Source organism: Mustela nivalis, assembly GCF_964662115.1.
Source record: "Mustela nivalis genome assembly, chromosome: 10".
NCBI classification, from domain to species: domain Eukaryota; kingdom Metazoa; phylum Chordata; class Mammalia; order Carnivora; family Mustelidae; genus Mustela; species Mustela nivalis.
Window position 1 is genome coordinate 68,578,899 of NC_139029.1, and position 14,353 is coordinate 68,593,251.

A 14,353-nucleotide genomic window follows, 5' to 3' on the forward strand; every position below is an offset into this window, starting at 1 on the left:
AAAATACACAATACAAAATTTGCTGTCACGGCCATTTGTAGGTGTACAGTTAAATGGTATTAAGTACATTCACACTGTTGTGTCGCCTTCACCACCATATCTCTCCAGAACTCTTCCATCTTGCAAAACTAGAACTCTGTACCCATTTAACAATAACTCCGTGTTTTATTGGTCTTTCCAAATATTTATATTGTATTTGGGGCTCTTAATTGGGATAACAGTATATTAGTTAGAAGAGAATCAAAATCTTGACAATTCCTTATAATGAACATGTTATATTTCTACCTTTATTCAAACATTTTCTGTCATTCAATAAAGTCTTAGAAAGCCCTGCCCCATATAGGTCCAGTTTCTTTCTTAAAGAACCAAAATCTCTACTTCACTATGAGTGGGGCCTTTATGGAACCTAGTTTAAAATAATAATATTAAATTCCTCAAAAAAATAAAGTTATTCCTTAAATTTATACTTTGATTGCTATTGCAAATGCATTTGCTTTGCCATTATAGTAGGCAGGCTATAGGGGGAAACATAATTTCTATGTTTGTGTTGTAACTGGCCACCTTACTAAATTCTGTTGTTGATTTCCATAGGTTTTTCAGTGATTTCCTTGCATTTTATGGTTAAATATTTACAGTGGGCGGAGGTATCATTTGCCTTTACTGAAAGAGTGGGACTGTTGAGCTGTATTGTCTTATTCTTGTTTTGAATGGGAATGCCTTTCATGTTTTAGCTTCAAATATGAAGTTAGCTATTTATCTCGGATAACTATTCTTGATCAGATTAAGAAAATATCAAGAAAAAAAAACAAAAAACATATAAAAAAAGAAAATATCCTTGATTCCTAGTTTATTGTGCTTTTTCTTCTTTGACATATTAGCATAATGAATTATATCAATTAGATATCTTAACATTCCTAAACACCATTTAATCATGAGGTATTATTACTGTAATACCTGCAAAATATTATTTAAAATATGCAAAATCAATTTGCTAAAATTTTATTTAGGATTTTTGTCTATATAGTCATGAGTTTAATTTATCTGCAGTTTTGTTTTTCTGGAGTTGAGATTATGGGATACATTAAATGAATGAATGAATTCATTAAATGAGCTTGGAAATTTTCCATGTCTTTTTATTCTTTGGTACACTTGAGGAAATAGGAACTAACTTCTACTTACTACTTGGAAATTTTAACAAACTAATTTTTCTTTTGCCTCTTCAGTCAATTTCAGAAGTTTATATTTTCTTGTAAAATCATCCATATTCCTCTAATTATCGCTGTTTATACTATCTTTATTGTTATATTTGTGTTAATTAATGCTATATTTAGATGTATTTATTAGATTTGCTTGAGGTTGGCCCGTTTTATTAGTATTTTTTAAATGATGCATTTTTAATATTTTCATATTTATATTAAAAGAAAATTCCTGCTATTTGCATTTACTAATTTATGCATATTGTGTATTATATTTTTACACTTCTTTTTTTTTTTTAAGAAAAGGCTTTTATTTATTTGAGAGAAGGACAGCACAAGGTGGGGGAGGGGGAGAGGAAGAACCAGGCTTTCTACTGAGCATAAAGCCCAATATGGGGCTGGAACCCAGGACCCCAGGATCATGACCTGAGCCCAAGGCAGATGTTTAACCAACTGAGCCACCCAAGTGCCCCTACAATTATTCTTAAAGCGGGATTACATTGAACTGCTCCTGCCCATTTAGAGTTCATGTGCTTTCCAGAGGGCTTAACTTACCTTAGATAGTGAACAGCTTATCTGCCAAGAAGTAGCACCCTATAGCAAACAGATTGTAGTATTGAATAGATTGATCAACTGCAGATCTTGACTATCAGTTGGACTTGAAGATCCCTGGATAATTTATAAATAGAAATAATTGAGTACCTCATTGTAGCCATTTGTTTTAATATCTCAGTTATAACTGTGTACACCAATACCAAAATTATCAAAAATGATAATTTGAACAGTTTTCATAGATTTTGTTATTCTCTGACCAAGTGTTCATGAGCAATGAAATAGTCCAATAGTCCAAGAGTCCAATAGTCTCTAGCAGAGGCAGGAAACAGAAGAAAGAGGCCTGGACAACTCAAACTATGCAATCACTGTACAGGTAGAGATGATCCCAACAGGTGTGATCCTAAATTGCCACCTGGCTAGATGTGAGGCGGCTGTATGCATTGCTGATTCCTCTGCGTGCTGCAGAACCACAGTCCCCAGAGCGTGCATGTGAGGCAACCAGCTGGCAAACTAAAAGATGATATAAGACTTCCCAGTCCTATGGTCTTTTTAAATGTCTTGTTTGTGTATGTATCTTATACTAACATACTTATGTGAGTAAATAATTTATAAATAGCTACACATATATTGGTGATTTATGCTCAAAAATGTTTTTATTAAAAGGTATATAAATCCAAAAACTTTGGAGACCACTGGTTTACATATTAGAAAGAACCTGTATCAGAAGCGGGGAATCATGAGTCACCTGGGTGGTTCAGTTGGTTGAACATCCAACTCTTGGTTTCGGCTCAGGTCATGAGATCAAGTTTCACATCAGGCTCAGCGCAGAATCAGCTTGATCTTATCTCCCTCTCCCTCCCTCCCCCTGCTTGCTCATACCCTCTTTCTCTCAAATAAATAAAAATTTTAAAAAGGAAGGAACCGATAAGGAAAAATCTAGAATTCTGTAACCTGAAGTGCCACCATTTTGATACCATTGGTTAATTATCCTAGACATCTCTTAAGTATTGTACCATTCCTTAAATGAAAATGTTGAGATAATGGCAAACCTACTGTTTGCTGCTTTTTCTAATGCGGTTATCATTTAGGGACTTAAAGGCATTTAAAGATGTGACCATATAATAATAGTGGGAATGTATTTTCTTTGGTGTTTAGAAACTCCCAAGCATTCATTTTTCTTCTTTATTATTCCAATATGTGTGTCCTCCTCGCCACACACACACACACACCACCACCGCACAATTAACTCAAGTCTTAACACTATCTACCTGTAGATAGCATCAGACCCCGTAGGTTGAGGGCTCAGTCCTATAAGAGTGCCCGTATCCCCCACCACTTCAGACATTCATCACAGTCTAACCACCTGTGCTTCTGACTAAGAGGCTATAGATCAGAGGTTCCCACAAACTCCTGGGTTTAAATTACTTTGCTAGAGCAGCTCACAGAACTCAGAAACTTCACTTACTATTACCAGTTTATTATAAAAGAATGTAACTCAGAACAGCCAGATGGAAGAGATACATAGGACATGTATGTAGAAAGGGCTCAGAGCTTCCTGCTACCTTCAAGCACAACACTCTCCCCAAATCCCCATTTGTTCATCAACCTGGAAACTCTCCAAACCCCATCCTTGTTAAGTTTTATGGCTTCGTTACATAGGCATGATTGTTTAAATCATTGGCCACTGGCAACTAAATTAGTCTCCAACCCCTCTTCCCTCCTGGAGGTCAGGGGCTAAGACTGAAAGTTCCAAGTGTCTAATTAGCGCCCATCCTTAGGTTAGCTAGAGGCTTTCTAAAAGTCACCTCATTAACATAACATTTATGAAGTCCTTAAAGAGCTCTGTGTTCAGGATTGGGATGAAAACCAAATATATTTTTCCTATTATAAATCGTAATATCACAGTTACGTTTCCTTCTCAAATGTAGGTTGAAGCACCATTCATACCAAAGTTCAGAGGCTCTGGAGATACCAGCAACTTTGATGACTATGAAGAAGAAGATATCCGCGTCTCTATAACAGAAAAATGTGCAAAAGAATTTTGTGAATTTTAAAGCCGAGCAACAAGATGACATCAGAACTCACACTCAGTCTTTGCACTCTGTTGGGAGATACGGTGGAGCTGAGACCGTCCTTGTTGAAGCAGTTACCTAGTTCTGTCATTCCAGCGACTGAGTGAGGTCTTTATTGCCATCCGTGTGTGCGCTCTGCATCCACCTCTGTAACAAGGCACCGCTAAGCAAAGCATTGTCTGTGCCATAACACACAACTAGACACTTTCCTGCTTCCCTTTGGTTCTCCTGCCCTACGTCTATTTCTTCCTTTTTCATTTTCATCAGTTTTTCTCCAAACAGTACTCCACTTTATTTTGTTGGTGTTGCAGATGGGCAGTGTTATGGCTCTGTGATATTTCCAAGGAAGGATAAGTGTTGCCTTTGGTAGTTCTTGCCATTATTTTTGTTGGTCAGTGGCTTGAGGATATACTTCCAATAACTATTTTTACTTTGAGTAGCTCAGACTCAGTTTTGCCAAAACTTTTGACAATTTTTGAAGACAGTTTTTTGTCTCATCAACAAGGCAGTTTATACAAAACAAAACAATAACTTTCGTAGAATTCACTGTTCTGGCAAGACACTTGGATAGACTAACATCGAGTAGTTAGCCCCAGCAGTTTGAATTTCTAGAGATCAGAGGCTCTATTTCCCTTCACTACCTTTTGTATCATCTTCCCCTGGAGTAATTAAGTGACCAGCTGTGCAGTGTGACAAATGTGTCTCCTTCACAGGAAAAACTAATGCTATGGATCATCACTTGGTACCAGCATTTCTGTAGGTATTAGAGCTAGCTCTAAGATTTCTAAACCTTCACTTCTCCATAAGCGTTTTAGCCAGTATTTTAACAGAAGGTGACTGAAGAAGAAAGTGACAATTTTTAAGTTTCTCAAATAGTCCTCATTATAAACTTTTTAAAGGAAAAGAATTAAAAACATTAATGCGGACAAATACCTGCTGAGTCAAACAAATGGCTTGATACTTGTAAACAGTATAGAGATGCTCTTATTTATATGAGGTTTTTCTTTGTTTTGCTTTGCTTTGTTTGCAGTAATGTTTTGTTAAGAACAAAAGGAATTGTTGCCAGGTTATTCTGATGTACTCTATTTGTCAGCCTGAGGGAGAGGCACTGTTGAAGCTTCGGCTTTCATCCTGTGCCTCATCAATGAGGAAAAGGGATGACGTTTTTTAAAACTGCCACAATTGTGTTTTAATTTTGAGATGTGATATTTTTAAACAAGTCAGAATTTCAAGCCTTTTTCTTTCAGTAAACAGAATGTATGATCATGCAGATACAATTTTAGTATTTGAGTTTAATTTTTTTTATACTTCTTTGCCAATAACATTGCTGTCACATGGAAATTTCAGGCACTTTTGCACACTTAGTTCAACATTTGTTGAGAATCCATGGCTTAATTCTGTTTTTTAAATATTTTTGTCTTTGCTTTTAAATTTGGCCATCTGGTTTTATCTCCGTGTGTCAGTGACCTATCTTAAAACAACACACCAAAAGAGTCTAAAATAAACTGTGTTCATTTTTTATGATCAATTACATGCATATAAGTTGTTTTTAATCAAACTGATCTTAATGTATATATAAGCATTCTATTTGCTTCATTATTGGTGCAGGTCACTGACTACTTCTTTTCCTCTGTACCACATCCCTGTATAAAACCTTTGAAGACATTGAAAAAAGCCTGTCTGGAATATTCTCTGCATCAATCTGTACATCTATTGGTTGTCAAGTGTTTTTGCATGGTTATGTCATATAAAAGCTGATGCTGATTTCAGTTGGTCCACCTATATTTAAAATGTGCAAGGAAAATATGAAATACTTTGCTGTATCAAGTTTTATGTGACAAAAATATATCATCATGTTAATAAATTTAATACATCATTTGTATAAAATATTTTAATTAGTTTTTGGCCCAAGAACATGCTGATCATTGTATTCTATGTGTATGCTACAAATTCTATGGTAGCTTTATTGTATATTATTGTAAAATTATTTTAATAAATCTTGGGGATGACACTTTGATTATTACGCTTTAGTTTTCAGCAATTAAAAAGATTTAGACTCTGCCTAGGTAGATGCCCCTAGGCATACATTGGTTTTGAGGGCTATTTCGCCATTCCCATCTTACTCTCCACTTAAAGGACATGAGCAAGCTCTCTGATATGTCAAGAGAGTCTATTTCCAACCAATCAAGTACACTGAATTAGAATATCTTAAAGTTATATAAAACTCACAGTTTCAGCCACAGTTTAGCCAAGAATGAAATAAAAACTTGAATAATCAATGGAATAAATCAGTATTTAACCTAAAATCACATTATTTGAAACAGAAGAAATGACATTTTTCCTCAGTAAATAATAAGGAGATGGCATTGCAGAGGAAGGACCTCTGACTCAAAAGTCAAGAAATTTGGGTCTCAGGCTTGTCTGTCACACAGTCAGGATGACCTTGGCCTTAGCGCTACAAAATGAGTTCCATTTTGATCAAAATGAGTTCTAAGGTCTTTTCTAATTTTCACATGTCATGACAAGATTCTTTTTATTTGACAGTTTGAAGGGATAATGTGCTTTGAAGTAAGACTTGGTAAGGTGATATTTTAGGGCCTTTCTTCTCTTTCTTCTCCTTATCTCTTACAGTGTTCTTAAATTTTTTGAATATCACAAGGACTTCATGTCTCTTTTGATTCCGTCCTCCTTCACTGATGCTAAAAATCCAATTGATATCAAACGGTCAACCTACCAAAAAAGATATTGTGGCTTGTGGGTATTGCTGTCTTTTTTTTTGATATGTTCTTGTATTGACTGCCCATTGGCCTGAAAATACTCATCAAAAGCCTAAAAAAAAAAATCATTTTTTTTCCCACTGACTGTTTTATCTGCTTGTTGTAAGAATCAAATGAAATAATGTATGTGAAAGCACCTTGTAAACTGTAACCTATCAATGTAAAATGTTAAGGTGTGTTGTTATTTCATTAATTAATTCTTTGTTTAGAATGGAATTTCCTATGCACCACTGTAGCTAGGAAATGCTGAAAACAACTGTGTTTTTTAAGTAATCATAACAGCAAAATTAAAGTATCTTCAAAGGATAAAACAGTTGTTGAGTCTTGTGTTCTATTTGGTGCCCTTACCTCCCGATTTCTTTTCTGCATATACTATAGATGCTTCTAGATTCCAGTTTTTAGGCATTTGGGTTGATCTGTGGTAGTGGGAACAGTAATAGGAGAGAAACATCCACCAATCAAGTCCAACTGAGTGTATATTAAGAAACTAATAAATTCATTCCACAGTTTCTAAAAAGTGGATCTATTTATTCCTCATGCTCTTACTCCAAATTACTCTTAACAGAATGTTGAAAATATTCATAGTTAAATGATTGATACTACAAGAGACACCTTCTATTGGAAAAATGAACTATGAAGTTTTACTTTTTTTTTAAAAGATTTTATGTATTTATTTGACAGATAGAGATCACAAGTAGGCAGAGAGGCAGGCAGAGAGAGAGAGAGGAGGAAGCAGGCTCCCTGCTGAGCAGAGAGCCCGATGTGGCTCGATCCCAGGACCCTGGGATCATGACCCAAGCTGAAGGCAGAGGCTTTAACCCACTGAGCCACCCAGGCACCCCAAATTTTTACTTTCTTTTTTTCAGAAGTGTTGTTGAGTTCACATTACTTCTTTTGATTTCAGCCAGGTTGATTAGTGTGTGTTAATGTAGTTGTCCTTGACCTCAAGAAATGATGTTTTAGGTAATTACTTTAACAGCTTACTATTTTTTATTGTTAGGATTGTTACTGCAAATATTTGTAAATATTGATGTACTTTATAACACCATGTTTACTATCTTTATACCAATGTTTGCTTTATTTTATCATTGTCAGGGCCTAACACAAAGTGCCAGTTTTCTCATTTCTACAAAAATCTAGGCCTATCTTCACTCCAAATCATCATTTGAAAGCCATTTAAATTTTCTCTTATGCACAAATATTGGATGCGAAGTTAAATACTTTTCATTTTAGTTTTCTTGAACATTTTCCATATGCCTTACTTAATAGCCTTTGATAAGGGCTCTCTGATAAGGGCTGAATTGTGTTTCTTCAGAACTTCTATGTTGAAGTCCTCCCTGTTGTAGCTCAGAATATGACTATATTTGATGGCAGGACCTTTATGTTTTTTAAGATTTTATTTATATTTGGTGGGGAGAGCAGGAGCAGCAGAGGGGAGGGGCAGGCAGAGGGAGAAGCAGGCTCCCCATTGGGCAGGGACCCTGATGTGGGGCTCTGAACTAAAGGCAGATGCTTAACCAGCTGAGCCACCCAGGCACCCATGAAGGTAGGAGCTTTAATTAGGGTAAAATGAGGTCCTATGGATGGGCCCTAATCTGACAACTGGTGAATCTGTAAGAAGAGATTAGGACATAGAAAATGCAGGCCCAGAAAAACCATGTGGAGACATAAGAGGGAGATGGCCCTCTACCAGTCAAGGAGAGAGGATTCAAAAGAAGCCAGCCCTGCTAACATCTTGATCTTGGACTTTTAACCTTTAGAACTGTGAGAAAAAAAAATTTGTGCTGCTTAAGCTGCCCACTCTGTGGTAACAAACTAGTACACCCACCAGTACTCCTGTGTATACACTGTATTCCTCTGATGAAGGTCTTGCACTGATCTCACTTCAAATGCTTTGTTAACTGACACAAACTGAAATAACTTACCATAAGCAAAAAACAAGCAAACAAACAAAACAATGTCTGTGTGGTCACAAACCTCAGTGTACCTGCTGTCTTACTTCTAATCTTTTCTGGACTATAAGCAGGAAACAGAAGACAGTAGTTACCGAGCATAGGGGAAAGGATGGGTAGCTGAAACCAATTCTAACTCCTGGTTAGACTTACTCTTGCCATCAAGCTATCTTCTTGAAGCTGTGATAATACAACCTAAAACTGAGCAAATCATTAAATTTAGAGTCTCTGTCATCTCTTAATGGTGAGGTTAATGAAATAGCCAAAAGGAAAGTTGGAAGAGGATAAAGTGTTGGTGAATAAGCTGCAGTTGGTTCAGTGGTAGCAATTGTCACAGTAAATTATTACCTCAATATGTTAATTTTCTATTGCTACTGTAACAAATTGCCATAAACTTAGTGACTTAAAACAACATAAATGCATTATCTTATAGCCCTGGAGGTCTGGTATTAAAAATATGTTTCATTGGGTTAAAATCAACATATCAGCAGGAGTGTATTCTTTCTAGAGACTGAAGCTGCTCACTTTCCTTGACTGGTGACCCCTTTCCTCCATCTTCAAAGCCAGCAATATTGAGCTGGGTCTATATGTTGCATCCCTCTAACTTCCTCTTCCTCCTCCCTCTCACATTTAAAGACCCTCATGACTTTACTGAGCCACCTGGATGTCCAGGTTATTCACCCTATTGTAAAATCAGCTAATGAGCAACCTTAATTCCCCTCTGCCATATAACCTATCACATTCACAAGTTCTGGGAATTTGGGCATGAACATCTCTGGGGCAGAGGGAGAAGAGAGAAATTATCCTACCTACCACACTTACTAATGTCATTTTAGGTGGAAAATATGATTAGCTGAAAGGCAGAATCTTCTCACAATTTCACAATTTTCACAATCTCTTCAACAATTCCAACAGAGCCTAGACTTAAACAGATTTTCCTGAAGTGTAGTAACTAGCAGGCAGCACATTTTCAAGGACACTGTCATGGAACTGGAGTAGCAAATCCATTCTGAACACCTTCAAAAATACTCAATATCACAACACTGTTCACTGACACATTCAAAACCCAAACCACAATTGGATATCACTACATACCCACAGAAAGACTAAAATCAGTAACACTGGTAATGCCAAGTGTTGGTGAGGATGGAGAGCAACTGGATGAAAGGGTCATGCATTCCCAGTGGGAACGTAAAATGGCACAGCCACTGTGCCAAATAGTATGGCTGTCTGTACAAAGTTGACCATTCACTTGCCATATGATTACCCACCCTATTCTAGGTATTTACTCAAGATAATGAGAACATATGCTTATACAAAGACATAAATGTCCAGCAACTTTGCAACAGTCCCAAAATGAGAACAATTCAAACAAACAGCAGCAGATGAACAGATCAGCAAATGATGCTATGTCCATGCAATGAAATACTACTCACCAGGAAAAAGGAGCACACTACTGACACAAGCAGCAACATTAGTGCATCTAAAAAGCATCTTGATTGTCTACACCTGCAAAAACTCATTGAACTTTGTACTTAAAAATGAGTACATTATACCTTTGCAAAGATGTTTCAAAAAACAATTATGCAAAGGAAATAAATTTTAGAGTACACAGGATTTAAATAGAAGGTTAGTGATTTGGAAGATAGAGTTTAGGAAATCTCAGAATTTATACTCAAATGGTAGAGATAGAAAAATATGAGAGAAAAGTTAAGAAACATGGGAGTTCACCCTTGAGACATAATTGTCTGAAGTTTTAAAGAAAGGAGACATAACTATGGAAAAGTAATGTCTCTAAAGTTCTCAATGACTATTTTTAAACTTAGAATTATACTCCCAAGTAAACGGCTGTTTCATTGCAAGGTGGAGGACATTCTTTCAAGGCACCCTAGCCCTCTAGCAGACAGATAGGTCTGACCAGTAAGAAGTGATGGTAAGACAGAGAAGGGAGCAGAAAGGTATAAGCAGAGTGTTTCCCTCCCTATATCTCTCTCTGTTCTGTACCATCACTGGAGTCTTCTCCATTGTCCCAGCTCCTGGTCACTGTTACAGTTCTCCACTAGATAGCCCTTGCTTCTCAGCTCTGTGAACCCCACTCTTCCTTTTTTCCTCCAGGCCAGGGCAATAAATTGCTCTGCAGTTACTCATCTTTGGGTGACTTCACCATTTTAGCATTTGTCTTTATCTTTGGCTGGTTTTATAAATATGACTGATACTTTTTTTGTTATATTAAGTGCAGCTGTTAGACTCCCTATTCTTCCATAACCTGTAGAACCAATTTCTTCTATTAAATCTCTTCTGTTGAAATACCTAGAATGGTTTCTGTTTTCCCAGCTGGACTCTGATGTTCCCGTTATCATCACTCTTATTCTACATTGTGTTGAAGGATCTTAGCCATCATAGTAAAAGAACAAGGCAAAGGTAATCCTAGCCATCACAGTAAGAGAAGAAACAACAGAGGTAAAATTAAGGCCACTCCAAATAAAATACATTGTAAAAATTTTTTACCTACAGGGACTCAATAAGGCACTTGTAAAGGTATATGTGAAGGAAAATGGTCCTTCAAGGAATAAATAGCTTCTGGAAAGCTTGAACAGAACCACTCCCTCTCCCCCACCCCCACCAGGAAAAACTTCATTAGAAATAAAAATGAGATAGACATAGAAGAGCTTTAAAAATTCTGGTCATGCTAAAATTTAAAAGACACACAAACCCTCCTTTTTTCCTTTTGCCCTCCATCCCCAAACATATAGAAATGATGGAATATATTTTTAAATATATTAAATAGATTCCACTCAAAACAAAATAAACTTCTCCACAGACCAGAAACACGATGGAAAATACATAGTGGTAAGTGGAGATGAATCCACAGACTCACCTAACATACAGAGAAATTTTTTTTTTTTACAATGACATAATTACAGTGCAGAGAATAAAAAGGTGAAGAGATTAAAGAAAGTTCAGAAATGGTAATAGATACTGAGAACAAAGATGATCTACTGTTGGCATCCTGAATTTTGAAACAAATGAATGAAACAAAAATATTCAAATATATCATATAGAAATGTTCTGCCAAAATGAAGAAAAACTGAATTTATATATTGAAAGAATACACTGTTTTTCAGGGGGAAATGACACAGAGCTTTCAACATCAAGCCATACTATGATCAGGATATTGAACTCCAATGATTAAAATGTTATGCATAATCACTTCTCGGCCTTTTGGCAAAGATCAAGTATAAAATGTTATGCATAAGAATGAAGTCACCTTAAGGTGCGGGCAGAAACAGATTGGCCTCAGATGTCTCCACAGTAATACTTGGTGCCAAAAAAACAATTAAATAACGGCTATAAAGTTCTAGGGGAAAGAAAGTAGAAGCAAAGAGTATTATACCTAGCCAAGTTGCTTTTTATTTAAAAGCATGAGACAGGTCCCTGTTAATAAATGAAAGAATTTGAAAACCTATGAGCCCTTCATACCCAACTGGATATATGAATCAAAATAAAGAACTTAGTAATGAAGAAGCCATGAGAAAAAGCCCATGGTGAACACTGACTGAATCTGTCTAAATGTCATACTAATTATAAGCAACTATGGTAATTAGAACTATAAAACCAAATGGAAGTGTTTTAAACCTTGGCAAAATTGAAATAAGATAACCAGCAAAATTGGAAGGTAGGGAAAGGAAGTGAGACTGGTAATTTCTTACCCTTTATTACAGGAAGTCAACTAATAGAATCTAAAATTAGTATGTGTGGTTAAATGAGATAATGACTCTAACTTCTGAATGATTTTTTTATATAATTGTGTAACTATTTTGTAAGGAAGAACCATTTATCAGCAGTTTTTCAACTTCTTTTTCTTGTGTTAAATTCAATTACATTTATTTTCATTTCAGTTTCTCCTGGTAAATTGGATTTTATAATATAAGTAACATGAAGTTGAAAACCTTCTGTTAAAAAATATGATGTAATTTTTATAAAACGCATGCCATCTAGTGATGTACCTCTCCCATCTCTCTGGCCTTCTGGCTCTATGTGTGCATAGGGTAAAGCCTGGGATGTAACTCATGGTATAGGGTTTGGGGTTATCTCCTAATTTCTCCTTTGTACTTTGCTGAGTTGCTTGCATTCTTTAAAATGGTAAAGCAATTAACCAAAAATCTATATGACCAATAACGGAGCATTGAAATTTTTATCCATTTTTCAAAAAGCAAATGTTATGATACTTACTCTTAGCAAGTAAGCCATTTTCACCAGAGTGCTGTCTTCTCAAGAAAGCCCAATGTCTTTCTTTCAAGATTGAAAATGAGACAGCATATCATTGATAATGATTTTGAGAAAACCACCAGATATCACTGAAATAGCCTCATGAGCATTATCACTGCCACAAGGAAGTGTTTTCATCTCGTTCTTCATTTCCCAAACTCACGAGCACCCTTCCCTTTAATAGCCAGACCACTGCCATATGGAAAAAAAGACTCTTGTCTTCACTGCCCATTTCTTCAGAGTACACTGAAAACTCATACTTAATGAGCACAACCACTTGTTCCTAAAATTTTACTATTTTCTTTATATTAAATCGAAGTCAGGAAGCACAGAGTTAAGTGCAGCCTGTTCTCTCTGAATAAATCATGTGGTTACTGGCATCCAGAAAAAGCCTCTTTCATTCAAGTAGCAATGTCCTTCTTTGTTATTTACAGATCTGTGGATAACTTCATTCCTGTCTGTACCATGGTTCAGAAAATAATCGCAAACCAAACACAAGTTTTCTTCCATATGATAAACAAACAAAAATCTGCTGAGCACTTCACATATACTCAACACCTAAAACCGAGCATAGAATCTTCACATCAGTGGTCTTACCTCCACCAGTCTGGATAGCATGCCAGTGATTTTTTCCCCTCTTTTTGCTTTCTCTCCCTTCATACTTGTTATTTATGGAACCTGGCTTGCACCTTTCTGAATATAATGTGTTGGTACCAATTCTTGCTAAAAGAGGAAGAATCTGAATCTTGCCTTTGTACTTTGGGAACAGATAGTAGTCCTAGACTCTCTCCCTAACAAATAACAGACCACACAATGCAAAGCATTTTTAGAAAAAAAAAAGGGGGGGGGGGTGGGACGGAGCAGTGAATTCACATAACCAGAAAGTCTGAGGGTGGACTTCTGTCACAGTAACGTCTAAAAGACCAAACTATATCACCAAAATTTTGCCTCTCTCTCAACCACCTGGCCCTGTCCTCAGAATTAACTTCACCCTCAATAGGTACGCTCCATGGAGCAGAAAATAAAACCACCAGCCCCTTCAGGCTTGCATTTGTGAAAGTGCCCATGGTCTCAGATGAAGGAGATGGAAGTTTCAGAAGTTTCTCCTGCACTGTATAAGTCCCCCAAGGGGACCCATGGTCCAGCCTGGGTCAGAGCCTACATCTGAGCCTGGATAAGGAGACAGCCATGATTAACAGCCTCACCAGAATTCTGTGGACTGGGGAGAGGTAGTTTTCCAAAGAAAGTCGTGCTGGTCAGACAGGAAAAAATTGATGTTCACCAAAGTCTTCTATATTTTCCACCAAAAAACCACAACAATTTTGTATGGAAAAGCATTATTTTGTGTTCTGGAAAAACTTTGTGGGTTTACCAGAGTGATGGGTGTAAAAAATTTCACTGTACCATGCCAGCTCTTAAGAAATGATCCTAATAAACAACATCATGAGCTAGGGGCAAATGACTCATCAATCCTATAAAACCCTTTCAATTTACATGTGGTTCAACCTTAGGAAATCAATTATTCTGTTCCA

At 36.5% G+C, this 14,353-nt stretch overlaps 1 protein-coding gene across 8 annotated transcripts in view; it reads left to right on the forward strand.

Annotated features, from left to right (window-relative positions):
• The window catches only part of PRKACB (protein kinase cAMP-activated catalytic subunit beta), a 128,610-nt gene extending 121,699 nt beyond the window's left edge, over window positions 1–6,911 (forward strand). For all 8 annotated transcript variants that reach the window (XM_082688159.1, XM_082688156.1, XM_082688157.1 and 5 more), the window contains one exon: window positions 3,680–6,911. In XM_082688159.1, the coding sequence (XP_082544285.1) occupies window positions 3,680–3,805 (126 nt within the window). In that variant the 3' untranslated portion in view covers window positions 3,806–6,911. The remainder of the gene's footprint in view (window positions 1–3,679) is intronic.
• Window positions 6,912–14,353: the final 7,442 nt, after the last annotated feature.